Genomic DNA, 27,376 nt, shown 5'->3' with positions numbered 1-27,376 from the left:
TAGGCTAAAGAGTTGAGATCTTCCTGATAAAGAACTATGGTACAGTTTTATCAACAGACACAGGGAAATATATTACAAGAGTGTGGTGAGTACTGATTTTCGATTATTTGCGAATGGAAAAAATAGGGTAATGTAGTTTGTTTTCAAAGATTTAATCTTCTCTAACAGAGAAGAACTATTACACTGTTCCAGTATTGGAAATATTGGAATTCTTACTGTGGGTCCTGGCCAAAAAGCTTACTGAATGAAAATAAGCATATCTGCAAAACTGGCATTGTATAGAAATGTTTTGGTTGACTGTAGTTTAGAAAAATAAAATATTATGCTAGAAATAGCATCAGAGTTATACCCCACAGCCAATCTTTAATTTCAAAAGTAAAATGAAACCAAATGCTTTCTGAAACTTTTAGCCATATTTGTGGAAAGTACTAAAGAAAATGCAGTTGGTAGCAAAGGAAAATTTTCTGTTCTGCTTTTAACCATGTGATTAGTCACTTGTAAAGGCTTTATTGTTGCATGAATTCTGTGAAAATGGTTTGATTGGAAGGTATAGACCCCAGTAATTCCCTGCATAGTTAGTTTGGTTTCTAATCAAATACAGCAGTATTGTTGAACAGTCTTTATAAACTAAAATGCTGAAAGAAAGGATTTTGTAGCAATGAGGTAAGGAAATCTAATACAAGAATTGGGAGTATTGAAACAAAATAAAATGTCACCACTTCATGCGGTTTTGAAGTTATGTATGTGCCTTATGTTTAGAGAAGCAGATGTGCATTATACACAATGTGGTGTCCTCCACATTGATGGCCATAAGGCATACATTTTTTGTTGCATTTTCATTATTTCACATATTTATAACTATGCAAAGTCGAAGCAATTCAGTCATTGTATAGAATTTACAGCTTCAGCATACTGCACTACAATTCACTTATTTATGTTCTTCTGATTAAGTGAATAAAGTTAGGTTTCCACATCTACAGATGAATTGAGTTGGAGTAAGGAGAACAATAGTAAAAAGAGGGATGGAATATTCCTAACATTGTCTTTTTCACTGTATAACATTATTTGGTTCACCAGTTATGTTTCTGGGAAGTTTTGTCAAATCAGTGATTTTATCAAGTAAACATGCAAATGTGACCTAAAAGAAAAAAAAAACCCTCTCATTAAATGTCAATATTGTTCTTGGGGTGGCTTCTTTAAGAATGTGTTGGATTTAGTGCTTAAACATAGATACATTGTAAGAATACCCAAAGTACTGTACAAGATTGTAACATAAGGAAGTTGGGACTTAAAAATGTTGGTCTGAATAGCTATGAAGTTTGTAGAAGATACGGACTTTTCAATAGCTCTTGCTTCATAGTGTTAAGAAATTGGGGACTTTGTGGCGTTTGGTCAAGGGGATTTCTCAGTGCTTCCTAGAATGAGAAAGTAAATTGTGCACTTTTCTCATGGAAATATTCATGAGTAAGAAGGCGACACTGAAAAATTTCAAACTGCTATAGCACTTTATTTAACCCCAGAGGAATGCAGCAATGCATGGGCTACATGTTGACATATTCTGCTGATGTCCTTTCTCTGGAGATTATGAGGAAGACATGAGCTTCCCTGAAATTAACAGCAAACCATTGAGCCTAAGGTGGAAAAGTGATGTGGGACTGCTGGGGTATGGAGTTGTTTATTTTAGTTGCTTATTATGGTTCCATGAATAGCAAGTTGGCAAAGAAGACACACCGATGAAAATAGCAAAGAGGATAAAGAGTTCATTGATAGCAACAATGAAATACTGTGTCAATAGAGAGTAATGGCCCTTGTGCTGCAAAATCTTTGGCATTGGGTTCTGTATTCACTTGTGGTCTTTTCTTGTGGCTTCTTCAGAAGGAATTATGGCAAGTGGCCAGCAGTAGCTCCATCTGTCCCTGCACATAGCCTCTCCTCTGCCAGCTTGCTCTGTGTTTTGCCAAATAAAATTATTCTGCAGAAATCTGGGGAAAAAAAAGAGTTTTCCTGTGACAACTGGAGAAGTTAATTTGATACACAAATTAATGCATTTGAGAAATAAGGAAATAACATGTTGTATGTATATATGTCACTAAATAGACTTCTAAAAATAGAAATGCTGTGGTCAGTATCCCATGCAATGGTATAATCCGTGAACCATGAGTGGTAGGAAAGGCTCTAGTATTGAAAGCCACTTGAAACTGAAGATGGCAGAAGCGTTATCAGCTGACTCTACAGGTCTTCGTTCATGTTTTAAAGGCATAGTAACATGCATTTTAAATTGCTTTCTAACTACAGGTGGTATGGACGTGTTCTGGTGGTGCTGTTTCATTAAGCTGAGGTTACCTGTTCTGGCAGCAAAATCCAGAATTCTCTTGATGTGGAGCTGAGGGAATTAATTGGAGTACTGAGATATATGCTAACGTCCTTTACAGGTCCCTGTGTTTGTCCTGACCTGCTATACATTACAATATTGGAAGATTTTCTGTGTGTGACAGTTACCTATGGCTGTTGATTTTAATTTATTTTTCTTTTTAAAGCAGTAGTGAGTGACAAAGAGTGGAAAGAGGCAAAAATTGTGAAGAAAATGCATTTTGGTGCTGTTTACTGAATGAAGACCAACTGTGAAGCTGGGATTTATAATGAGAAAGCCCTTAGACAGGAAGAAATTTGAAATATAGTAGCAATATACACAGTCTTATATGATCACTGCTTTTAACAACTTAATAATTCATACTGCCTAAATATAATTGTACTGCCAGCTGCTGTGTTTACAGTCTATGATGTGGAAAAAGATGTCCCACTGTGACATGTTCTAGTTACAATCAAATTGACTGTAGCAAACACAGAAGCTGTTGAAGTTCAGTGCTTCTCAGTGGGGTGTTCTTGTTCCTCCAGCTTATTTCTGGCTGTTGATATAGCTCATCTCCCTGGAGCTCATTCTCATATAAAACAACAAAACCAAGGCAGTTCCTGGTTCATCTTCGTAGTGAAGAAGTGTGTCATGATCTACCTAAGGAGACATGTATCTCACAAGTATTCTTCTGGCTAAATATTGTTTTACAGGTATTTCTAATACTGAAAGGCCTTTTTCACTTGTCTGAATTTTAAAATATTTCTGTCATTTGGTGCAGTAAAAATGCTGCAAATCATGTTCATAGCTGCTGTTTCACAATAATAATGTCTCTGTTATAAATCTACTTGAAAATAAATTTATTTGTACAGCGATTAAAAAACCAAACCAAAAAATTACAACAGTGGCTCATTTTCAGGTACCGAGGAGTGAAAGTCAGTGAGCTAGAGAAATGGTTCTCTGCATTTTAGCACACTGTTTTATCAAGTACTTTGGCAATATTGTTCAGTTTCTGCTGTTTTACTCGCATATTATGGCTCCTTAATGCTCAGTTCTGTTGAGTGGCTTGGGTTTTAATAAACCTGTATATCAGTGCAGAACCAGATGATACAGCTCATCAGGTACCGCAACGCATCTAGTTATATCTGGTAGCAGAATCAAAACTGCCCAGAGGTTTGAAACACTGAAGGAGACTGTACGTGGTCTCCTTTCCAATCTTCAACTGTCCTGAGATTCAGCTGATGGAAGAATTGCCTCTAATATCCTGCCAGCGCAGCCATCGCCCCTTTGCTCGGCTGGCTTTGAAGCCGCACGGTAACAACTAGCTTTGTGTCAGATCACCAGATATGTTGCTGTTACTATTTTGGCCAAAGCGTCTGTTGTTTGAAGTCCCGTTTGCTGCATTCCAGCTGGCGCTCAGGAGTTCATTTAGGCGTGTTTAATCTTCTCACTGGGTTTCAACTGCTGTTTTTCTTTATTAACCCAGTGAATGATACCAAGCTTTTCCAGGGTGATTGACATCAGTCAGGAAGAGTATTGGTTATTGAAACTCCATTTGCTAATGAAGTCATCTTTGTAAGCAAACAAGTGGAAAGACTTCGGCTTTGATGTATTTGCTGAGGACAGTTTCTTGCAGGCTGTTATTAGGGCAGGGATATGGGTCCTTTGCTAGTGCATAAAGTTTCTGCTTTTCAAGCTTGTTTGACTGCTGTCAAAAGCTTGGGCTTTCTTCTTTTCTTCCAGCCAATCAGACTGCCAAAACCAAACTACAACCTTCCCCACCCCAACCAAAAAAAATTCTTCATGCTTACCAACTTACAGAAATCTTGTCAAGTTTCCTTGTCTGTAGCACTTGATTGTTGTTGTGAAGGGCTGTGCCGAAACTAAGATACTCGTTCTTTTGTTCTTCAGGTAGTAACATCCATCATTTCACCACTTCGGTGTGATGTATTGTTCTCTCCTCCTACTCAAAGCTCTGTAAAAGAACTAATTTTATGATCTCTTCAACAAGTCTAGTACAAGAAAGTTGAAGAAGGATTCTAGTAATACAAAGGGATTTTAATAATTTTATATATTTTTTAATAATTTTAATAATTTTATCATCCTATATCCAGTATGTAAGGCCCTATCCGAAGCCTAAAATAAGTTAATGTATTACAGTTCAAATTAAATCCTCCTTTTCAACAATTTGAAACAAAGTGAATGTTAAATAAACCTGACTTCTAGGATAATGCAGAGATTTTTTTCCATATTTTTATTGAGTAAATATGTGCTAAGCAGTTTGATCAAAACCACAAACCTTCAGGAAGAAGAACAATAGAGTAACATGTTTCCTGATTCCTCTGTGACTTTCCTGAATGGATGATGACTTTTATTATTCTTTCATTAGCATTATGGTGCTGATGCTTGGTATTATATGTATCCATATGTAATAGCAGTGTTATATTACTTTGTTGTGGTTAAACTGCAATTATCCTTTTATTGTTTCTGGTCACATTGTAGTCTGCTGCTTTTAGTACTTCCTCTGTCAGAGCTCCACAAAACAAACTAAAACCCTTGCTGGCCAGCTGACTTGCTTCAGCCCTTTCTAAAATAGGCTACTCTGTCTGTTATTAATATCTCTTTCCACTGACTGTAAGTAGTGTGAGATGGTTACTCCTGACTGTATGGCTCACTGCAAATCTGAACTGAATCCTCCTTTGGAGTTGGGGAAAACAGGGAAGGTGCAGGTGAGTACTGTCAAAATAAATGTTAACAGAATTGCTGGTTAGAAGTTCACCCGTCTGGCAATGGAGGGATAACAGGGTGCGTTTGCACTCTTCCGTTGGCACCTGGAGAGGTTACTCTACTTGAGTGCCTACAGAAGAGCAGGGGCAACAACATTTATGGTATCATTGAGACTTGTTGAGCAGCTGTCCTTTCCTGGATGGTAGAGTTGCACTGTCGGTCAATAAAGCTGATAAGGTTTTTATAGTAACTTACAAGATTGGATGACTGTATTCAAAAGAGAGTTTCTGTACTGGGCTAAGTGAAATATCCTAGTTCATGTGGACTCCATGAAAAGAGGGACATGACTACCAAGATGTACATGTTAGAAGCTGAATGAGAGTGACTCTTGTAATGCCACATAGCTTGCAAATGACAAAGAGGTGATTTGTTTGGCATGATTTACCTTACTATGACTGGAAGGAGCAAGATGTATTGAGGGCTCTCAGGGACATTAAGACTCTGGGATGTCCCGCTTTACAAGATGTCATTTATCACTGTATAATGTCTCTGCTCCATCTCTCTGCTCTTTTCATTTTTTGTCCAGACAAGATAAGATGGTAGTGATATTGTTTGCCTCTGCTTGATTGAAGAGGCAGTTGCTTTTCAACCTGATTTAGTGCAGTTTTGAGTCTTCGTATCTCTTAAAGGAGGCCTGCTTATTGCACAACTGGTCCTTTCTGTGATTAGGTGAATTTTATAATCAAGTAAAGTGATGATGCTCCTAGGAAATAAACTGGTAAATATAACTAATTGCACTGTTTCATCCAGTGTTGGTGGTTCAACTGTGATGTTGAGCTTTGAGTTCTCACAGAGTAACTTGTGTTACAGCCTCTTGGAAGCTGTCCAAATAAGCTGGAATTTTCTGAGAACAATATTTTTTATATTTTCAAGTAAAATTAACTTTGTACAGAACCTGTAAATTACTTTCACAAGAAACATCTTGCCTTGGAACTTAATTTTATTCCTTGCTACACCAAACAGCTTTAACCTTAATATGGTATTTTCTAATACTTTCAGGTTTTTAGAGTAGGTCTTATATAGAGTAAGAAATCTCCAAATAGTATTGTTCTGGATTATTTTATCAAGTTATGTAATGAGCTCTGTAATTCTTAATACATTCTTCATACCCACTATTTCTGAGTTAGGTTAAACATGCCTCCTTCACGTTCAAAACATAGAAGCATTAACACTGTTGGATTTGCTGACACAGTGAAAGAGAGAGCAGCATCTGTATATGACGAATCTGGGATATAAAATGGAGACTCCACCTTAGATATTTTTATCATTTGTTTCCCATTCCCTTGACATTTGTTCCATTGCGCCCTGCACGTGTGGACGAGTGATGGGGAGAGTCCACGTTCTCTCATTTCCTTTCGCATTCAAAGAGATGCTGGTCATTGTGGACAGCTATTAGACTGCCCAGAGGAAATAAATCTGCATTCCTGGTAGTGATGGGTAATTTTTAAATTTCAGTGTACTTGCAATATAGAATCTTTTTCGGTCAATCACCTTAAGGCCATATTGTTCCTTTTGGTATCAACTGCTATGCAGCAATTTTATAGAAATGGTTTAGGACTCAGTGTAGTAACCTGGTGGAAGAGCCAAGAATAAAGCTGTGTTTCTTTCCATTAAACTCAAAAGCATCCTGCCGTGGTTAAGTTCAAGTTTAGGTCTTTCTAAAAACTGGAACAATCAGTTACCTAGAGATCAATGATGCTGTATTTGCATGAAGTGGAGTGCTTCAGCCTATAAAAATCTGGTTTTGTTTTTATACAAATAGCAAGAAACACTGTGTTTAGCATCTAATTTGTTAATAGAGTACAGTAGGAAACGTTCAGCAAGGATGCGTTCTTTCCTCTTTTCCTTGCTTTTTATCAAAAAGATACAGAATTTGTTTACCCAGTTCTTTACACCACAGTTATTTATCAGGTAAGCATATGAAAATCCTTAATAATACTAGGAAAAAAAAATCTGTTAATGTCTCTATTGTATAAAGACTGCTGGTTCTCTTGTTGGACTGATGTTCTCTAAAGCTGCATGTAAAAATATGAAATCAGCAGGCACTGGGTAAATACAGGGCTGGTGCAAACTCCTCGTAGGGATTCTATTGCATTATAGTGGTTACCTCTAAAAAAAAAAAAATCAGTCACCTTACTGTGTGGATTCTTATTTGGAGGTGTTTTAAAGATTTTTTTTTTTTTTTTTTTCAACGCTTATTTCATTCAGGATAGTGGAATGGTTCTTACTATTGGAAACTGTCCAAATTTATATGACACATTTTTGTGTGTGCATCTTGATTTGGGACATTAGGCCAATTTGTGTGTTTATGTGCTAGGTTTTATTCCTGCCAGGAAAAAGGTTGGCTTTCTAATTTTGTGTCCAGTATTGAATAAATGAGTATTTATGGCTTTTCAATAACAGAAGGTTGAGGAAATTGCAGAATCACAGGATGGCTGAGGTTGGAAGGGACCTCCAGAGGTCGTCTGGCCCAGCCCAGCTGCTCAAGCAGGGCCATGTGGAGCTCGTTGCCCAGGACCACATCCAGACATCCGCAAGGATGGAGACAGATACATGATGCTTTTAAACCAGAATTTATGGTTTGTCTTTTGTTCATGGCTTATCCTTAGCATGACTTCTGATTTGATTTAGCAGATATAAGAATCTTAATTGCCAGTTTTCCTAGCTATAAAATAGATACTAACTACTCCTGCATTTATACAGGCCTAAAATTACATTTGGCCCTTTGAAGGCAACCACGAGGGTGATGTGGCCCCTGGTGAAAATGAGTTTGACATCCCTGATCTCGGACATACAGAATTGTTGCTGTTTTTCTGAGCTCATCTGGACTGGTAGCAATTTCAAGTCTTCACCAAATTCATTAGTTATCGCATTCATCTCTGTGTGTGCCATTATATAGATGAAGTTGGATTGATTTGATGTTTCTTTGATCTGAAGGTCCACTCTGTGTAATTCAGTGAAAATAGTGCTCAGAATACATGGACAACTTAGTTGATAGGCAAACATTGTGGTTTTTTTCTTCCCTTCAATTTCTTTTTACAAAGCTTTTACATAACACTATAATGTTTTAATGTATCAGAATAGTTAGAATGTAATTATTTTGATAATTTTTACAAAATAAACTGTCATAATCTTTATTTTAATCTGCAACCTAATCTTGCAACATTTTAAACAGTGGTCTACTTACATATGCAATTTACCACTAGACATTCACTTCTTATAGTAATTTCTTATTTTTCAAGAAGTATAACAGTTCTTCAATTGTCAACATAATGGCTGTGTTAATGTTTGAAATCTGGCATCAATGTGTTCCATAGGTCTCTGGGATATCTCAGGTACTTTCACTTTGAAATGTGAATGAAGTCACTGTCCAAAAAAGATAGTAGAGAGGAAACTGTGTAAACATAAAAATGTTTCCTGCAGAAATTAATGGAACGTTGCTCCAGTGAAGTGGTAGTGGAGTAGTTCTGATATTTTCTTATTCTTTTTCTTGAATTTTAGATTTATCCATGGCGGTGCAAAAATTTTCGCAGTCTTTACAAGATTTCCAGTTCGAGTGTATTGGAGATGCTGAAACTGATGATGAAATTAATATTGGTAAGTACATTCTGTGCTCTGATTGCAGTAACGTTTTATATTGTTACTTATATATTTAATATGGTATTATGAATATAGAGGGGCAATTTGTGGGGTTTTTATTAATGGAGCATGTGAAAAAAAAAAAAGGAAAAATTCAATACGTAGAAATTGTGCAAGACTTTAAAAATATGTGTCAAAAACTACATCTTCATGATATAGCTTGGTTCATTGTGGAGGAGAATATTCAGCAGTACTTCGTAAACTGAATCGTCTAAATTCTTCTGCTATTTTTAATTTGCAGCCACTTTTCATTGGGATACTAAAACATGCACCAGCTTCCTATGAAACAACATAGGTCTGCAAAAAAACCACTCAAGTGCCTAGTAAGACGCAGGAAGTATTTAAGGGTCTAAAACAGGAATATGTTCTTTACAACTTGTACATTCCTAAGTATATAGTTGTGTGAACTTCTGCCGGTAAAATTTACTAGCTGCTTAATGTTCCACCTCTGCGCACACCCAGAACTTCTGCATTCACAGAACTGAACGGCTCAGCTAGTCTTGAGTATAAGCCTCTTTAATATCATCAAAATGTTCTTCCCCCAGCAGACTAATCCTGAAAAGATTTCCAGGATTCAGAAATTCCATCACTTTACCGCAAGGCATTGCGGTGGTTGCAGTAATGCTTTTGGGCAGTGGTGCAGCAGCTAGAGCGCTCTAGCTCCTGTTTGTGAGAAACTTGGATTATAATCCGTCTTCGGAATGGATACATTCAGTGTCATGAGCCTTATGTACCACACAACCCCCATGTCTCTCCCAAAATCTGTGAGAGGAAGAAAGATGGTTATTAAAGAGTAGTTGCTTCTAAAAAGATAAGTTGGCAATAGAAGAAGGGAGTGTAGGACTTGTTAGTATTTTTTTAAAATATCTGTGTAATGCTGGAACTCAAATGTAGGCTTTTCCAAGCATATCTCATATTAAAACCTATTTTCAAGTCATAGCATGATAAAGTCATAGAATCATTACAGTTGGAAGAGACTCTCAGGATCTTCAAGTCCAACCATAACCTAACCTAACTCTAGTACTAAACGATGACCCTAAGAACCTCATGTAAACACCTTTTAAACACCTCCACGGATGGTGATTCCACCACTTCCCTGGGCAGCCTGTTCCAGTGCCAGACAACCCTCTCTGTGGAGAATTTTTTTCCTAATATCCAGTATAAGCCTCCCACAACTTGAGGCCATTTTCACTTGTCCTATCACTTGCTACTTGGGAGAAGAGACCAACACCCTCCATGCTACAACCTCCTTTCAGGTAGTTGTAGACAGTGATAAGGTCTCCACTCAGCCTCCTTTTCTCCAGGCTGAACAGCCCCAGTTCCCTCAGCTGCTCCTCATCAGACTTGTGCTCCAGACCCCTCACCAGCTTCATTGCCTCCTCTGCACTCTCTCCAGCACCTCAACATCTTTCTTATGATGAGGGGCCGAAAACTGAACACAGGATTCAAGGCGGGGCCTCACCAGTGCTGAGTACAGTGGCACAATCACTTCTCTAGTCCTGCTGGCCACACTATTCCTGATACAAGCCAGGATGCTCTTGGCCTTTTTGGCCACCTGGGCACACTGCTGGCTCATGTTCAGCTGCTGTCAATCAACACCCCCAGGTCCTTTTCCACCAGGCACTTTCCAGCTACTCTTCCCTGAGCCTGTAGCGCTGCCTGGGGTTGTTGTGACCCAAGTGCAGGATGCGGCACTTGGCCTTGTTGAACCTCATACAATTGGCCTTAGCCCAATGATCCAGCCGGTCCAGATCCCTCTATATGGCCTTCCTACCCTCCAGCAGATCAACGCTCTCACCCAACTTGGTGTCATCTGCACACTTACTGAGGGTGAACTCAATCCCTTCATCCAGATCATTGATAAAGAGATTAAACAGAACTGGCTCCAATACTGAGCCCTGGAGAGCACCGCTTGTGACTGGCCGCCAATAGGATTTGGTTCCGTTCACCACAAACTCTTTGGGTTGGCCTTCCAGCCAGTCTCTTCTGCCTTCAGTATTTCCCTTTTCCTGACTGAGTTACTAATAATTGGACAGAAGCTTTGAGCTACTTGCTTTCCCTAGCAAGGTTTTCTCATCCTCACCCGACAACATTGTGATAAGTAGGGGACTGTCATCAAAGATGGTTGGTATTTGGTCATTGTCTTCCACTAACCTGCAGCAGGGGGGCAGGAGGGGAGATTTAATTTTACTGACGTATAAAAATAGGGGAGAGAAACCTCTGAGTGGCTTCTACTCTGATATAAAACTACATACATTCTTCAGATGTATCCAGCTTGGAAAGAGACAAAAAATGAATGATGTGTATGCGCTCTTTGGCATTCTACATGTTATTTCTTGGCTGTTAAAGTTAACTTGTACATATTTTATGCATCTGAACTAAATATACAGTATCTCAGTTTTATATCTTAAAATTGATCAATAAGACATAAGGTTTTGCATTTAAAAATGAAGTGCCTGAGGACAAAGACAACTTTCTTTTTACCTGTAGCTCAAATGTAGCAAAGAAAAGACATTTTATTGTTTAGACATTAAACAGGCATTTACAACTAGGAAAAAACCAGAGTTCTTGAAGCTTGACAGCTGATTTATTTCACTTGGAGCTTCAAAGAAGGGATTTCTAGCTTCTAAAGCGCTCACTGCCTGATGGATTGTCGTGTACATCAAAGAAGCTTATAAGAGTAAAAGGTAAACTGACAGGAATCAAATTCAAGTCTAACAGAGCTTGGATGATACTGTGTGCTTTTATAGAGTAAGGCTCAATTTTTGATCTCCCTAGAGCAGTGACCTAGAATTTGTCCGTATCTTTAACACGTCCCAACAAGCTAGATGTTTGCTTATCATCAAAGCCAGCTTTGTGTGGGTGAATCCTGCTCTGTGCTGCCTTCTTCCTTCACCTCCTTTTTTTAAGAATATGTATGGCAGTGCAGGCCATTGGAAGTTTTACTTCAGTCTGCAGTGTTATGCTGACTTGATAAGTTTTGTACAAAACCACTGTATGCACAGGCGGACTGCATTCTGAAGATTTTAAAAGACATCTGTATTTCAGGCTTAGCATTGGAAACCTACCCTAATCCACCTTAGCACTGGAAATTCAACCACTGAAAAAGGCTTCTTCTGTCAAGATGTGATTATTTCTGTTAAAAAAAAGTTTCAACTTTTTTCAAAGTTGAAATATAAGTGTGTTGGTTTTTTTTTTTCTTACCAGTAATAAGTATTTGGAACTGAGGTGACAGCTCCATGAACTTATTTTTGAGACAATACTAGTGCTGAAGGTCTCTGTTCAGTAACTCAGTGCAACCTAGTTTTTGTTTGCTTTTTGTTGCCAAACTGAGTTCTAATAATAGCATGCAGTTTTATTTGCATTTCCTATAACCTGTGCCTTTTTAGACACTCTCTTTATACAATTAATCTATTCCAGTAAGCCTATTATATATAATACATAAGGAGTTTTAGTTCAGCTCCATGACACACTCAGTACAAATAGAATTATGATGGATGGCGTTCTTCATATTTGTTTTAATCCATCTGTTATTTAATCCAGTCATTTATTTGGGGGTATTTGTTTTCTTTTAATTCTTGTCTTTGACTTCTAATTTTTATGATTGCTTACTTTTTATTTACAAATGTTTAATTCTTCCATAGAAGCAGTGACAAAAAAATCTACGTGTCTTTTAGTGGCTGTATAATGCATTTTAGTTAATCTTTCCATGTTGGTGCAAGTTACCCCGATTACCTACATAGCCATTTTCAGCTATAACATGCCCAGTTTAGAGCCAGACATTTTGTGCATGGATTGTAAGCTGTTCTCCTGACTTTCTTGAATAAGCAGATGGGCTTGTTCCTCAAATTATCTACAACTTCATTTTTCTTAAACTGTGAACATCAAAGGATTTGTGCTATAAAAAGCTTTATCAGATATTTGCCTGCAATTTTGGTTTGGGAAATAGCGCTCCCCAGCTTTACTGACTTTTAAACCTTAAAAAATAAACAACTAGCAACAATTGCCAGTGTTGTTTCTTCCTCTATTTTGAAATGCATGTGGCAGCATGTGATCCGTAGCAGTGCAAGGACCATAATATTGGATAGGGCCATACTAATAGATAGTAGTACATGGGTATTAGCTCCAGTTGCATGTGATTCAGCCAAGCTGTAATTTTTTAATGTCATTTAAAAGTTATGCAGACAGTGATGTCTTTAAAGTAAAAATAACACAGTGAATGACAGTGAATCAGTAATATTAAACAGGCTTAGTAATGCAGACTTGATGTAAGTCACCCTTACTCGATGAAGAGGGTGTTGCTTCCTCCCGTCATACTATCAACTGTGCTTTCCTCAGTCTGAAATATTAATAGCCAAGACTTGACAACATTTTGCATTCACTCTTTTAGACATATCACCCTGTGCAGTTAGGCTCAGCTTCCTTTACAATTAGCATTTTGCACAAAGATTAAATACTTTAAATTGACAGTGAATGAATGTAAAGGAGGTCAGTGATTTGTCTTACCCAGTAAGAGTTTTGTGCAAAACAGGTGCATGATTTTTGTGTTTCAAAAGTTATAGGTAACATAGAACATTGCACAGACAGGATAGGTGCAAAAGCTGTGTTTTTAATGGACATGTGTCTTTTTCCTCAGTATAGACTGTGCCAACATAAACTTTGCAAGGAGAAGGTTGCCCATCTCCTCCTTCCCTACTATTACCCAGCTTGTGTCACCTGATTCCTTCCACAGGAATCTCCCTGTTTTTATTCTCTTCTGTTTATGTTTTCTGGATTGTGGCTGATACAGATGAAAATAATAAACATTTAACTCAGTGGCATTCTGTCCTGTTTCTTTAAGAAGTTCTTATCTGGTTTGAGTTATGGCTCATTATAGATCAGGGTGATTTAATATCAGCAGTGTAAGACCATATTCTTCAGAATTAAAAGAAACCAAGACCAATAAATACATTCTGATATTCTAGCATTTTACTTTAGTATCTGTTTTTAATTACTGTGTGCTATTTAGGAAAAAGCACTGAAAGGAATGTGTATTTCAGTCTGTCACTGCTGGTTTTGAATTTTATTTTTCTTTTTTTCCCCTGAAGAGAATTATATTATGACAGATGTTTCAGGTAGAATCAGATGTTCGATTTAGGAGTGTAATAGGATTATGATGATCTATGAAATCATTAATTAAGCCACAAGAAATAGGTCAGAAGTTCAAAACTGTGGTATCTTTCCTTGTGGGAATTGAATTCTACTCTTGCTGATAGCAGTTGTGGCTCGTGTGATCTTTGACTCACAGCTCAAGTCATTAATGGGATTATTAAAATTGCTAGCAACTAACCATCTACAGAACTGTTAACTCGTACCAGGCAATTATGTTGTATACAGCAGTTAGGTTCAATTTGAACTTTGAGAAGTCAGCTAAAGGTACTGGGGAGAAATAGTTGGGGTTTTTTTAAACAAAAATAAACAAACAAAAAAAACAAACACACACCAAAAACCACACAAAAACAACCCCAAACATGCAATCCCCCAAAAAACAAAACAAAAATCCCCAACAATAACAACAAGAAAAAGCACCGCCACCAACAAGAAAACCTTTAATAGTAGTTGTTAGAGTCCACTGCTGTGATCTTAAGGATCTCTTGTTTGAGTTAAGCAGTGATGCCAGAAGCTGAGTTGTCTTTTTTGCTTGTACCGGCCATCCACACACAAAATGCTTTTGACTCAGCAGCCGCTCTGATCTCTTGCAGAGCCTGTCAGAGGATGAGCATCCTCTCAGTCAAAGCAGCAAATTGTTCTGTCTTGGGAAATAAAACTACACAAATAAGAGAAAAAAAGTTTTGCTTGATCAATCTCTTAAAAAAATGTAAAAGGTTAATTGGCATTAGAAAGTGCCAAATTCCACTTCTTTTTTTTAATGGTGCAAACTATGTGTGCAATGCTCTGTTAAAATGAAGAGAATTTATAGGAGCCTAAAGTGCATGGAGGGAAATCGTGACGTGTCAATCTGTGGACATGCAGTCTCCAAGGCAGGAGACTCTCTTTGGGAGCCACGTGGAGACTAATCAGGAACCTCAGAAGGTGCCTGTCAGGCCAGCTGCGATTTCAAGCCACTGTATCTCTGTTGTTTGTGGTGCCTTCCTGTTTAGGAATTATTTATTAAATGCCATTGAGCCACCTACGGTCTGAATCACTTGGATATCTTGCAGGGCATCTGCTTAATCACTTGAGGTTAGCTTTGATGTTCAATAAAGTTATTTTTAGGGTTAATATTCTACCTGTTTTGCACTGAGTTCCCATTCGTAACCAGGTTTCTGAGTGCAATTACCAAATACCAATTAAGTGTAAAATGAATTCCAGTGGCTCAGGCCTACGACTGCCTTATCGAAGCCAAGGAAAGAGGACGATCTTGCCACCGCCTTGAGAGTAGAATTCTGGGGGTGGATTTTTTTAGCACAGGCATCATCACAGTAACTTTTATAGTGCTTGAGTTTGTTGAACTTGTGGAACACAGTAGAGACGAGGGTATTTATAAAAGGTTTTTTTTGTTTGTTTTTAAGGTGGGTGGAGAAGGGTTGAGTCCTGAATTAACACAGAAAGCTGTTCGCAACTGTGAGTGAATTTGCATACAAAGATTGTATGCTGGTTTTTTCCACAGTAATTACCTGCCTAGATTTGCCAGCTCTTTTTCCTCCAGTTGGAAGAATGGATTTTAAGATTAACTTTTTAGATGACCTTCAAAGCAACTTTGCATTAGCTCCTTACAAGACCTGAATCACAGGACACAGTTCTTAGGTACTCCTATTGGACTATTTTTATCGACAAAAGTTAAATAGTAACGAATTATGGGAGGAACTCAGTGCAATCAGGGTGTGAACTGCCTGAACTATTTGTTTAGTATTTGTTAAATCTGTTCCTAGCGTTATTTTTTTGATCCCTGTTGCATATTTAAACGAATGCCACCTGTTTCTGGCACGCTGTTGTTTCTTAAGTTCAAGAAATGAGTGATTTTATGCTAGTCTAAGTATCCTATAGGGGCCTCAAAACAGCATCTGCACCAGCCAGTGAAGTTTGGCATTCTGTTGGTCCAGCTCAGAGCTCTTGTCCTTGCTGTGGAAGGTCAAATGAGGCTGACAAAGCAGGAAATAAAACAATGTTACAGTCGTCTGTGAAGGAGGAAGGGAAAATTAGATCAACAACACAGGCCTTGTTTTTTCTTCTTCTCCAAGATACATATCAGAAGGTTATTAGAATTTGTGTGTTCCATTCCCTGTTACCTTAAGGTGTGTATTCAAGTGAAAGAAAAAAATAGGTTGAGGTGGCTGATGCAGTTACTGCCCTTCCTGTCTGTCTTACCCTTCTGCTGTGGCAGGAGTAGCTGGATCTGAAGTAGGAGATCTCCTGAGTCGCTGCTGTTTGCATCCTGCTGCACTACTGGAATTTAAAATTCATGCTAGTTCATTTTATTCTGTTGGACGGCAAGCTGTGGTATCTCAGACTCTGCCCCACTTGCCTTGGAGCTGGTGCTGTTTACAGAAGGAGGTCGGGGCAGGCAGTGGGCAGCAATTGCTTTGATTGTCCTGGTGCTTTCTGCTGAGGAGATTAAAGGAATCAACATCTGACCTACAGCTGAGTAGACAAGTAGACAGGTCTGTGCCACTCACTGATCAAGATGAAGTATCTGTTGTGTCCCTCATTAATAGTTTGGTCTTCTGGACCCTGGTAGATGCATTCTACTTTATTTTCCTCATTCCATGAGGAGATGCCTTCAATGTACCTCTTCACCCCTCCTTTAGCTTTGGTATTTCTAGAGTTGGGCATCCCAGTGGAAGTATGAATGTCTGTGAGGAGACAGGTCGAGGACTAGAGAATTGCCTTACAGAGCTGGTCTGAAAATAACTGGCACTCGTTTTCAAAAACAGGTAGTGGTTTGATCAACTCGGCTTTGAGAGATATTCATTTTCAGGTTTGAGCAAATAAGATGAAGAAGGATTTGTGCTTTCTGAAATCAAAATCCTTAGTAGAGATTAGAGTTTTAAGCCTAGGAAGTCCTTGATCCCTTTCTAGACCTAAATTCAACAAAGCTATTATGGCAAATGGAACACTTATTGAAGTACTTGGTGATATTTTTTCTAATTAGAGTGTTTCACCATTCAAGTAATAAATGTGCTGAACTTTACAAATCAGAAAAACCCTATTAATGATTCTCAGCTGCATTCTGAATACAGTGCGTTTCCTTTTACCTCCCCTGTTTCAGCACCCACAAAGAGCCACACACAAATAAGGTTTGTACAGCTGGAAAGATTGAAATATCATTTTTTTCCCCCCTCCTTTAAAGTATGGATGTGCCTCTGAAGAATCAGGGATTGGCAAGCCTGAAATGTAGTCATAATGACTTCTAACTCCTGTGTTTATGGAATGTTAGGATTGAATATTACTTTTGCAGCTTACTAAGTTGTTTGTTGCCTAGTGATTATTTCCCGCATGAGCTTGAAATAGCAATTGTTTTCTTAGAATGAAAGATTTGGGTTCATAGTCAATTTATATCACAATTCTTTCTAGTGAGGTTGGGGTGGGAGGGGCAAAAGAAAGCAGGATGGGATGGAGAGTCTCTGATTTAACAAGAATCCACATTTGATCTTAGCTATATCCCAATATTTCATATTTTTTAAAGCTGTTCTTCTGACAAGCTGTGGATATCAGTCAACTCTGGAGAAGTGTGATCTGTTCTAGTTAATGGTTAATTTATTTAAGATAAAGATTAATTGGATTATACGGACTGTTAGAGTGTAGGAAGTTATGCTGTTAGTTTCAGTGGGTGCCAATTCAAGCTGCTGGGGTTCCAAATTAGGTCTCTTGAAGCACTTTAAGATCACTTCATACCTGCTGGGCAAAAGATAATGTTCTGAACATTGTTCCCCACCCCCTGCTGAGCTGTGCAGCTGTGGGTTCAGCCCCAGGGCTGCTCTGTGTGTGGCTCCATCAGGTGAAACAGAGGCTGGTTTCTCTTTGACAGATAGTGAAAATGTTAAAACTTATTTTGTAGTGGCATGGAGATGCAGCACTTTTTTATAACCACTTGTTTAAAACTGTTCCTTTTATTCTGTGAGAACATGGTGAAAATAGATTTGTTTTGGCTAGTCCTGAAAGCCTCCACTCCTTCACAGAAGAGTAGAAGGGAAAGGAGAGACAAGAAGAGCGATTTACTAATTTGCGGAAGGGTTTTGATACAGTGCTCTGTGAGAGCAAGTGAGTGCCTGGGACATCCATTCAGTCCCATGTTCCAAACAAAATGGAAGAAATCGCTTAAATGATTTAAAATGTTTCTGCTGTCACTTCAGGATGCCACATTTTGGGAGAGATGTGATAAAGTAATAGAGTCTAGAGTAGGCTTTTTCTAGCATGGCGCTGCGAGTGTTGTATTCAAAAAATGGTTATATTGAAGAATTCGTGCTGCAGAAGATGAATTTCCAAATTGATCTATTTTGAAAATACTTGCTACTTTTGAAATCAAAGTAGAACATTAACACGGGGTATATATTGCAGCTGTTTTTTCAATAAAGTGTTAAAAGTGTGGTGGTGGTATTTGAATAATGGTTTGGTGTGGGGTTGTTTTGTCGTTACAAACATACTGTGGGGTAGGCAGCCATTATAAACTTTAAAGATATTTCAAGACTCTAAGAAACGTTTTGCCCTTGTTTGATCAATTTAAAATATTCTGCTTGTATTTGCTTTGTGAGGTTGTGCATGAGTAGGGCATGGCAATTTACTGCTATTAAGTCAAGTAATTAGATTTATTTAAATTGTGTAACATTGCATGTCTTAAGGTTATCTCTCCAAGTATTGTGTTTGACAAGTACCGACAGTGGATCTGGAAATTGTAGATAACCTGGCTTTCTTGCAAGTCGTCTTGGTTTGTATATAAACGTGTAGCTTTTTTTGTAGACTATTGTTGAAAAGGAGTGGAGTGGAAAGTGTAAATGTCTTGGCTCAAAGCATTGTTTTAATTTTTGGAGAAGGCGTATATTTGTTTAAGTATTTGTGACACAATAGCTACTCTTTATAGCAAAGAATTCTTGAGTATGATACTGTTTGTAACTGGATTTACTTAGACAGACGAAGGTTTGTTTCAATAAAATTCTGTAGCGGGGAAAAGGATTTTTACTCCTCATAGCAGCCCTGCATTTTATGTTTTACACATGTTTAGGAAAAAACCTTCATAAAAAAACATGCTGTATTTGCTTATTAAGTTTTGCAAGATGAAAATACTTTTGAGTTAAAATTCCAGTTGCCTGTTATGGTATGTACATGTTACACTGTACTTAGAAACACATCTCGCAAAGCTTTGGGCTTTGAGTAGGCTTAGTTCTGATGTGGCTCGGCTGTCAGTCTGCTCCGCGAGGCACACAAGTGGTGCTCAGCCAGGGGTTTCCATTCCTGCCAGGGACCTTGGTGCCCCTTCTGCTGGTCTGTCTGGCCTTGGTGCTGTGACAAGACCCAGGAGACTGGTCTGGGGAAATGCTTGTTCCTGGGAAATGACCAGTTTTTGAACAGCTGTTCTTGGGGAACACTCTCTAAAAAACATACAGGGGTGGAATGCCATAGCCAGGGAGACTAATACTGAGTCTGTGATAGTGTCACGGCTGGTTTTGTCTTTGTGGGGAATTTGGAGTGCTTATTATGATCTCTCTGTCCTAACACTGCAAAGAGCCAATAGGCTCCAAATTACGATGTAGAGGACAAAATACCAGCACAGGTCCCGTGAGTTTGGAGTGCTTTAATCAAACGAAGCAGAGAAATTGCTTGAGTTTTGTTTGTTTACTTTTAGTTATGCGGATTTAAGTAACTGTGCTCTGATAAAGTTGTCTGCTTGCCAGTATATAATGGAAGATATGATCGTATTTGGAGAATAATAGATAGTCCTTGAAGCATAAATTTGGGCATAAAATCTTAATTTTGTCATTTTTCTTGCTTCCTGATTTGTGTAATTTATTTCAAGAAGCTCTAAACCAGACATCTTTCATATCTGTGTTTCTTTGTCTTTTATCATATTTTTCCTTCCCGATGTATAATGGGTTTGTTTGGCAAATTTAGATTTATTTTTGTAAGGTAATACACACATTTTCAGGAGTTGAGAAATATTGGCAAAATAACTTTCCCTACAGTTCGAGGTGGGAATCGCCACAGAAAACAAAATTACCACTCTAAGTTGTGCTCCCTGGGAGGATTTACAGCAATAGTTACTATTTATTTTTCTTATGGGCAGGTCTGTGTTAAGTCAGGATAAACTATCCTTCAAATTGAATGGATTTTTTTTTTTCAATTTTTAGTTAATCAGAGTTGAAAGTTAGAAGTTTAGATTAGGCAGAAATTGCTTCAAAATCTGAAAGATCATGGTGCTAATCCATAAAAAATCATTAGATTAAGCCTTCACAGAGTTTACTTAGCAGATTAATTATAGAGCAGATATTAAGAATGTTCATATATTGAGTCCAAAATTGCTTCAATTAGTCTGATCTGTCCTGATTCTATCACAAGAGCAGTACAGACCAGAGTTGCCTCTACCTTCGTGTACCTTCTCATGCTGGAATTCTTAAAGGATATTTGTGGTTTTTTGGGCTGTGAATTTAAACCGCTGTCTGCTGGCAGAATTTGCCTTCAATTTGAGAGTGTCTGTTTTAAAACTTCTTGCATCTTTGCTTCAGCCTGTCTCTTTTATTATCAGAAGTATATTTCATTATATTATAGGAAGGTACAAATAGTTTTTTTGGTTGTTTTTTTTTCCTTTTGGAGGTTGTGGTAAATGTAAACACAGACTGAAGGAATGCCTGAGATCCTTATTACAGATCCATAAAATCTGATACCCAGATTAGGAAAATAAGAGAAACCAAATGGAGGATAAGGCAGCTCATCCAATATTAATTTTCCAAATTCAAAAAGAGACTGAAATCCCATGAAGAGATGAACCATTATTTTACTATTCTAACTTCTTTTTCACAGTGGAATCTTCTAATGTAATTTATCTTTTGACACCAATACTCAGCTCAAAGTGCATCTGACATGCTGCTATTTTGCAAACTGGAATTTACATAAATACCTAAGCAATATAACCTTAAACCTAAACAAAACAAAGTAGTTTCCTCTAATTTCTTGGGAATGAAACCCAGAGGAGAACTAAATTGGTAAGAAAAACAACAGTTTCAAGTTGTGCACCCCTCTTCCCTTCTTTTATTTTCTCTTATGCTTTCCCAGTAAATATTACTTCTAGTACTGAGCTCAGTCTTCTGAACTAAGTTTTTCCAAGATGTTGCCACTTGGAAAGTGGGGAAAACAAACCCAGGGTAGAAGTGGCAGCGGAAATAGCAGCAGCCAATGAAACGTGAAAACAGAAGATTTAGCAGATGTGTACTTGTCCAAATACAGCTTTTCTGAATATCTCTTTAAAAAATATAATACTGTTTTCTGTAGGTATATGTTGCTGTTGTATTATACTACTATTTCCTAAATTATCTTACAGTGATACTCAGACCTAGTCAGCATGGGTTATGAAATATTTATAAATTGCACAAATTATTCTTTCAGTTTGCAGACTAAGGCACTGATCTAGCAGCTTGTTCCCTTTGGGCTAAACTGTAATTCCATTTGAAGCTGTAGATAATTGTACACTTTTAATGTATTATGGGCCTTATTCAGTAGAAAAAAAAGGAAGAAAAAGAATTGCTAACAAGTCAGTCTGGGTTGCGACAGTGGTAAAGGAAATCTGTGTTGTATAAGGTAAAGCTTTCTTTAAATTAACAGCAAATATGTTGAAAGATGAAGAGAATGGGAGGCTTTGGGGGCCTTATTTCAAGACAGTCCTCTTTTGGGTTTACATTTTGACATGCTGAACACTTGCCATAGTGCTGACATTTTGAGACATCCTGTTTAGTTACCTTTGGAAACACACTATGGATCCTATATGGCTTTTGACATCCACAATTCTTGTTAGGTAGAAAGTACTGAGAAAGTAGATTATTGTCATACTTATGGCAGCCTGTCAGTGTTAATCTAAAATCTGTGATTTTTTTCTGTCTGATCAGGAAAACCATGTGTTGCTCCTCTTGGTTTACTTCTTTGTTTTCCCTGCCCTTTTTCAATATAGCTGAAAGCCACAGGAAGGAGGATGGAAATTTTATTTGATGTTGTGTTTTATTTAAAAGCTGCTTGAAGTAGTGTGACTGCAACTAATGCTAGTCACTAAAAGCTCTGGAAATACATCTGTGAATTAGTAACCATTTAATAATACATTTACTTTCATTTTAGAACTGTAAAAGACAGTCTTTTCCTCCGGTGCCCCCAACACTCATGGATCTTACATTTATTCTGCTTTGTCACTGAAGTCTAGTAAACAAATATTAATCCTTAGGAAATTTCCTTATGGGACTTAGGTCTATCTTGAATTCTTGACTTAGTAATATATTACTTACTGGCAAACACTCCCTTGGAGGCTTTAGTTGAAGTTGGTACTCAAGCATGAATAGGGAGCCTGCTGTAGTGCGTCCATGTGAGGTGTGACAAGGTTGGAGAGAGGACGTTCTTGACCGATCTTTCTGCGCAAGCGTGTCGGGAGCACCGTGCAGCGCAGTCCTGGCACTTTTCCACTCACATCCGCAAGATGTGAGGAAATCTCTGACAGGCTTGGATGTTTTTGGCTCTTGGACAGCAAGATGTCTGAAGAACAAATGATGTATTTCTGTATGTGTATCTTTTCCGTGCTGGCATTTTTATATCTGAAGATAGTGGTGATATATGCTTAGAATACTATAAAATGGTGTTTAGTGTACTTTAGAGTATTTAAAAATTGCCTCTGCATTGATTAAGGCTATATGTGCAAGTGTAAGTTAAACCAATAGTGCATTTCACAGGAAAAAAAAAATATTGTGTGTTCCGCAGTAACTTTCCATTCTGTCTTGGGTTAAACATTACCTGCCAAACTTGGCTTTGTCTTTGAGTTCAATATTGGTCATATATAACTACTTCTAGGTAGTTGCTTTCCTTTACTCATTAAATACAGGTGGCATCATACCTATTGTATTTAACCTTTAGAACGGCAGTGTAATACTGTACTCATTAGTTTTAAGCTAATTATTGAGTAGCTTCAATGGTGTCTGGAAGTATGTTTTTTAAGGTGATACATTCTCTACAAAAGTATATAACAAAAACTTCATAAAGTTTATTAAATACAGGTTTGTTGGTTTTTTGTTTATTTCCCCAGGATCCATGGGGTTGATTTTAATGCATTAAACCAGAATTCTAGATAATAAATGAACCGTGTTTTAATAATACATTCTATCAATTCAGATAAATAAACTTGTGTCCTTTTTCATTTCTCATTCATTCACTTAGTTCTACACTAAGCTTTCGTTCTTTTTTGATCATGCAGATGTAGCCATTTGTGGAGCTGTGCTGTATGTTTTAAGTGATAGGGATTTAAAAGTGAATGAAAGACATGAATCTTTTGCAAAAAAAGGGACATTGTTGATCTATACCAGTAAGGTTTAAGCTGTTGGCACTGTTAGTTTGCTTCCTTGTGAAACAAATTAATTAAAAGTCTTTTCATTTAAAAAAAAAGAGGGTGTTTGGATGTTGTGGGGTTTTGTTTTGTGTTTGTTGGGGGAGGGGGGTGTTGATTTGTTTGGTTTGGTTTGTTTTTTTAATAATGGGAGCCATTTCTCTTGAATGAGGGAACTTTGCAGCAAGTTGTTGCTGGGTTGGGAACACTCCAGAGAAGGCAGCTAGTGACCTGTTTTAATTGTGATGAATGAGACCACAAAAGTACAGATGGGTACATATACAATTGTTTTTACTTGTTGGGCATTGCTTTTCACAAGCATTACTTCCATCATGATGCCAAGTGTAACTTACAAGTCCTTTGAATAGCCCTTAAATAAAAAGCAGACTGTAAAAGTGGATTTTGTAAACTAGTATCCCCTAATGACATAGAATAACGTATTAAGGCAGCACTTTGTTTTACTTAAAATGTCCCACCAATAACAATTTGAAAATAATTTAAAATACTTTCTTATTTCATGTGTTATGTTACATATTGTACTTTATATTATTGGTATGTTTTCAGAATGTATTTATCAGCACATTCCCACGACATTTCCTCTTGTGAAATAGTTGACTCTTCCTCCCCCCTCCCCCTTTTGTATTTACAAAGTTCATTTTAGTGCTTCTATTCTGATTTTAAAAGGAGGGGGAAAAAAGTAAAAACATCGCCGCATTAGTGATTGAAGGTTGTGAGGCCTCATAGGCTTCCTGACAGACAGCAGTGGGCTGTATCTGCCTCTAATAGTTTTGATTTTTACATCTGTATTTTTAACTACACAAAATAACCTCAGATTATTATTGTTGAAATATTTTTGTTTCCTGTTGAGAGTATCCAGAATCAGGTGTGTGTCCCCTGTGCCTCGGTATCGTGCTGGAATCTGGAGAGGGATCCCAGTTGTGGAGGGGAGCGATGCCCCTGCCCAGCTCACCCCGGGTCACTGTCCTGGGGAGGCCTGAGGCCCCATGGGGAGCTCTGAGCTGGGGATCCCTTGAAGTGCCCTGGGGATGACATGTCCTGGGGAGGACTGTGCCCCACGGGGAGCTCTGGGCTGAGGATCCCCCCATCTGCCCAGCCCCGTCCCCAGGTGAGGCAGAGCTGTCCTGTCTGCAGCCAGAGGGGCTGTGGGAAGAGAGGGGAGGAAGAGGGAAAGGTGTGCGCTGGGCAGAAAGGAGCCAGGGCTGTCTTCTCTTCCCTTTCCCACCTCCCACTGCAGCTTAGAGTCATAGAACCATAGAATGTCCTGAGCTGGAAGGGATCCACAAGGATCATTGAGTCCAACTCCTGTCCCTGCATATGACAACCGCACAGTTCACACCATGTGTCTGAGGGTGTTGTCCCATCTCTTCTTGAACACTGTCAGGCTTGGGGCTGTGACACCTCCCTGGGGAGCCTGTTCCAGTGCTCTACCACCCTCTGCGTGAAGAACCTTTTTGTAATGTCCAACCTAAACCTCCTCTGGCCCCAGGCTACATCGCATGGATAAAATTGCCACTGAGTGCCACACAATTTTGGAGCTGTATCTCATTAACGCGAAGTGTGCAAGTAGCCAGCCTGAGTGCCGAGTTTCCTGCATGAGCATAGGCCATTTGTATGGTGTCAGGAAGGCTGATACAACCTGGTGGCTTTGGGCTGCGTGAATCAGAGAATGTCCTGAGTTGCGAGGGACCCACAAGGATCAAGTCCAACTCCTGTCCCTGCATGTGACAACCCCACAGTTCACACCGTGTGTCTGAGGGTGTTGTCCCATCTCTTCTTGAACACTGTCAGGCTTGGGGCCGTGACACCTCCCTGGGGAGCCTGTTCCAGTGCTCCACCACCCTCTGGGCTTCCAGCACAGATGAAGTTCTCTCAGGACAGAGCCTGGCTTTAAAGAGGTCAAACTGTATATGGAAAGAAGGATGTAATAACGTGAAAGATTTGAAAGTACTGCAATATTCATTGCTACTGTAGGAGAGCTGCCAGTAGTAGAGCCATTTTTGATGTTCTGTTGTGCCATTGCAAGGGCAGAAGAAGCAGTGGGGTCACCAGAGACATCCATGTTGCTGAGCTCTGTCTTCACACTGACCGTCCATCCTTCATCACAATCTGAATTATACAATGCACATGTTCTCCCTGTGTACCTCCTGAGCTGGGAAAGGATGCTCCATGGCTTTGTGGGCGTTGACCAGGGCAAAAAGGATGGGTATGGATGTTGGGCAGCAAGCAACAGAGGCAAAGTTGGTGTGGATGAGGTGTCTCTAGGTTCAGAGAATGGTTTGTCTTAGTGCTGCTGAGACTGTAGGTTCTGTGCTCTTACTGAAACTTTGACCTTTATAATCCCCCCCAAAGGTGAGGCAATGGGGCAGACAAGGTGGAAACAGCTTCTCAGTCTTTACCTGAACCACAGTATAGGGGATATATTATTACCTTTATACTAGTGTTAAGCATTGAGGAAAATATTCATTTCCGCACTTACAGAACATATTTTTATAGTTTTTTTCTCTATCCTGGTCTTATTTAAATCCTAAGCAGAAGTTTTGACTCAGAAACTAAAAAACCCTCTGGTTCTGCCTTGAAATTAAGAAGGTGAATCAAAAGCTTCTCTTACTGTTTGTTTCTGTGTTGTTGTGGTTTTTGTTTTTTACTTCATCCTCACAGTTTCCAGTCATGGTTCTGCCCAGTTTCTTCTTCCTACTGTTCTTCCTTTACTGTCCTTTTGCTCCTAAAACACTGAACATTGCCTGACTGTATTGCTTCTGCCTGCCTGTAACCTTCCCTTTCTATTTGATTCAGATAAAGTCATGACTGTGTTTTGGGGCTGAGAACTGTCAGTACTTGGGTGCTAAAAGGTGTGAAGTGTTAACTTTCTAATTGAAGATGATGAAGAAAAAAATTTCATGAACCTTTGTTGTTTTAAGAGCAGCTTGAATGAAGTGATCAGCATCTTAAGTGAAGAGCACCGTAAGGCTTGATGTGGGTAGGGAAAACTTACATTTCAGTAGGTTCTGGATCTGCTGTCTTACAAAGATATATGATAACTTCTCTTTAAAATAGTTCTGTCATTTTGAGTGACTCTACGGTAAAAAGTGAAAAAAAGGAGGAATGGAGTTTTAACATGTGACTGCAGTAACACGTCATCTTGTGGTTAATAATGACCAGCTATTCCACTGAAATAATCTGGGAACAATTTCTCTTGCTGGCTTTACTAGAAAGTCAGCTGTTTTTCTGAAGTGCATCCTAATTCCCTGAATAGGTACTAAAATGAAAACAATATGTTTATCTAGTTTATTTGAAAAGATTAATTCTAATGGTGGGTAAAGAATCACTCTGCCACATGCGCCAGGGATGAACTGGCTTTGTCCTGTTTTCTACAGTCAAGGATATTTTCTTGTTAAATTTTGGCAGATATCAGTGTGAAAATAGGAAATAGTTTGGCCACGTGTGTTTGGCTCATTGTTTATGTAAGCTTTTTTTTTTAGGTTTTGTAATGGATATATAAATATTCTTGAATGTAGCACTCAACAGATTCTCCTCACTGACTTAACTGACTTAACCAGTCAGTTCATCATCAATTTCTTTACCTGGTTTTGACAGATGGGTTATTACGAGCTGACTCTAAGAGATTGAGTTAATGCAGTGGGTAGTAAACTTTCTTGATCTCAAGATGTAACTCTGATAAAGGCTGAGATGGTAACTATCTGAAAGTCAGTAACTGAAAGGCTCAGCTAGTAAACCTGAGTCGATTTGTTCAGCAGTTTGTGCAGGAGGCCTAGAATTTATTTTGCCTAAAAGATGACAAAATTTTCTGGTGTTCATCCTCTCAGGGAAAAATATTAAAGGAAAAAGGCTTAAGACCCAACTGGACGGACATTCAAATTACCAGGTGTATTTGGAGTAAACAAAGTGCTCATGAGTAATAATGGGGGGAAAAAGGATTTGTCAGCGAAGAATTACTTTGAGGTCAATATATGCAGGTGTTCCATTACAGTTGCAAAAAATAAACTATGTAAGGTCTTGCAGAAGAAATTGGAACAAAT

The 27,376-nt window shown here is 38.5% G+C and overlaps 1 protein-coding gene across 1 annotated transcript in view; it reads left to right on the top strand.

Moving 5' to 3' along the window:
• Positions 1-27,376, top strand: part of ARHGAP42 (Rho GTPase activating protein 42) — a gene marked incomplete at both ends in the record, with an annotated part of 159,616 nt that overhangs the window by 25,046 nt on the left and 107,194 nt on the right. Inside the window, one exon of the mRNA XM_080363854.1 lies at positions 8,639-8,734. Within this exon, the coding sequence (XP_080219980.1) occupies positions 8,639-8,734 (96 nt within the window). The remainder of the gene's footprint in view (positions 1-8,638; positions 8,735-27,376) is intronic.

The sequence above is a fragment of the Nesoenas mayeri genome (genome assembly GCF_963082525.1).
Source record: "Nesoenas mayeri genome assembly, chromosome: 1".
Lineage (NCBI taxonomy): Eukaryota > Metazoa > Chordata > Aves > Columbiformes > Columbidae > Nesoenas > Nesoenas mayeri.
Note: the sequence above shows the minus strand (reverse complement) of the source record. Positions and strands in the feature narration are given on the sequence as shown.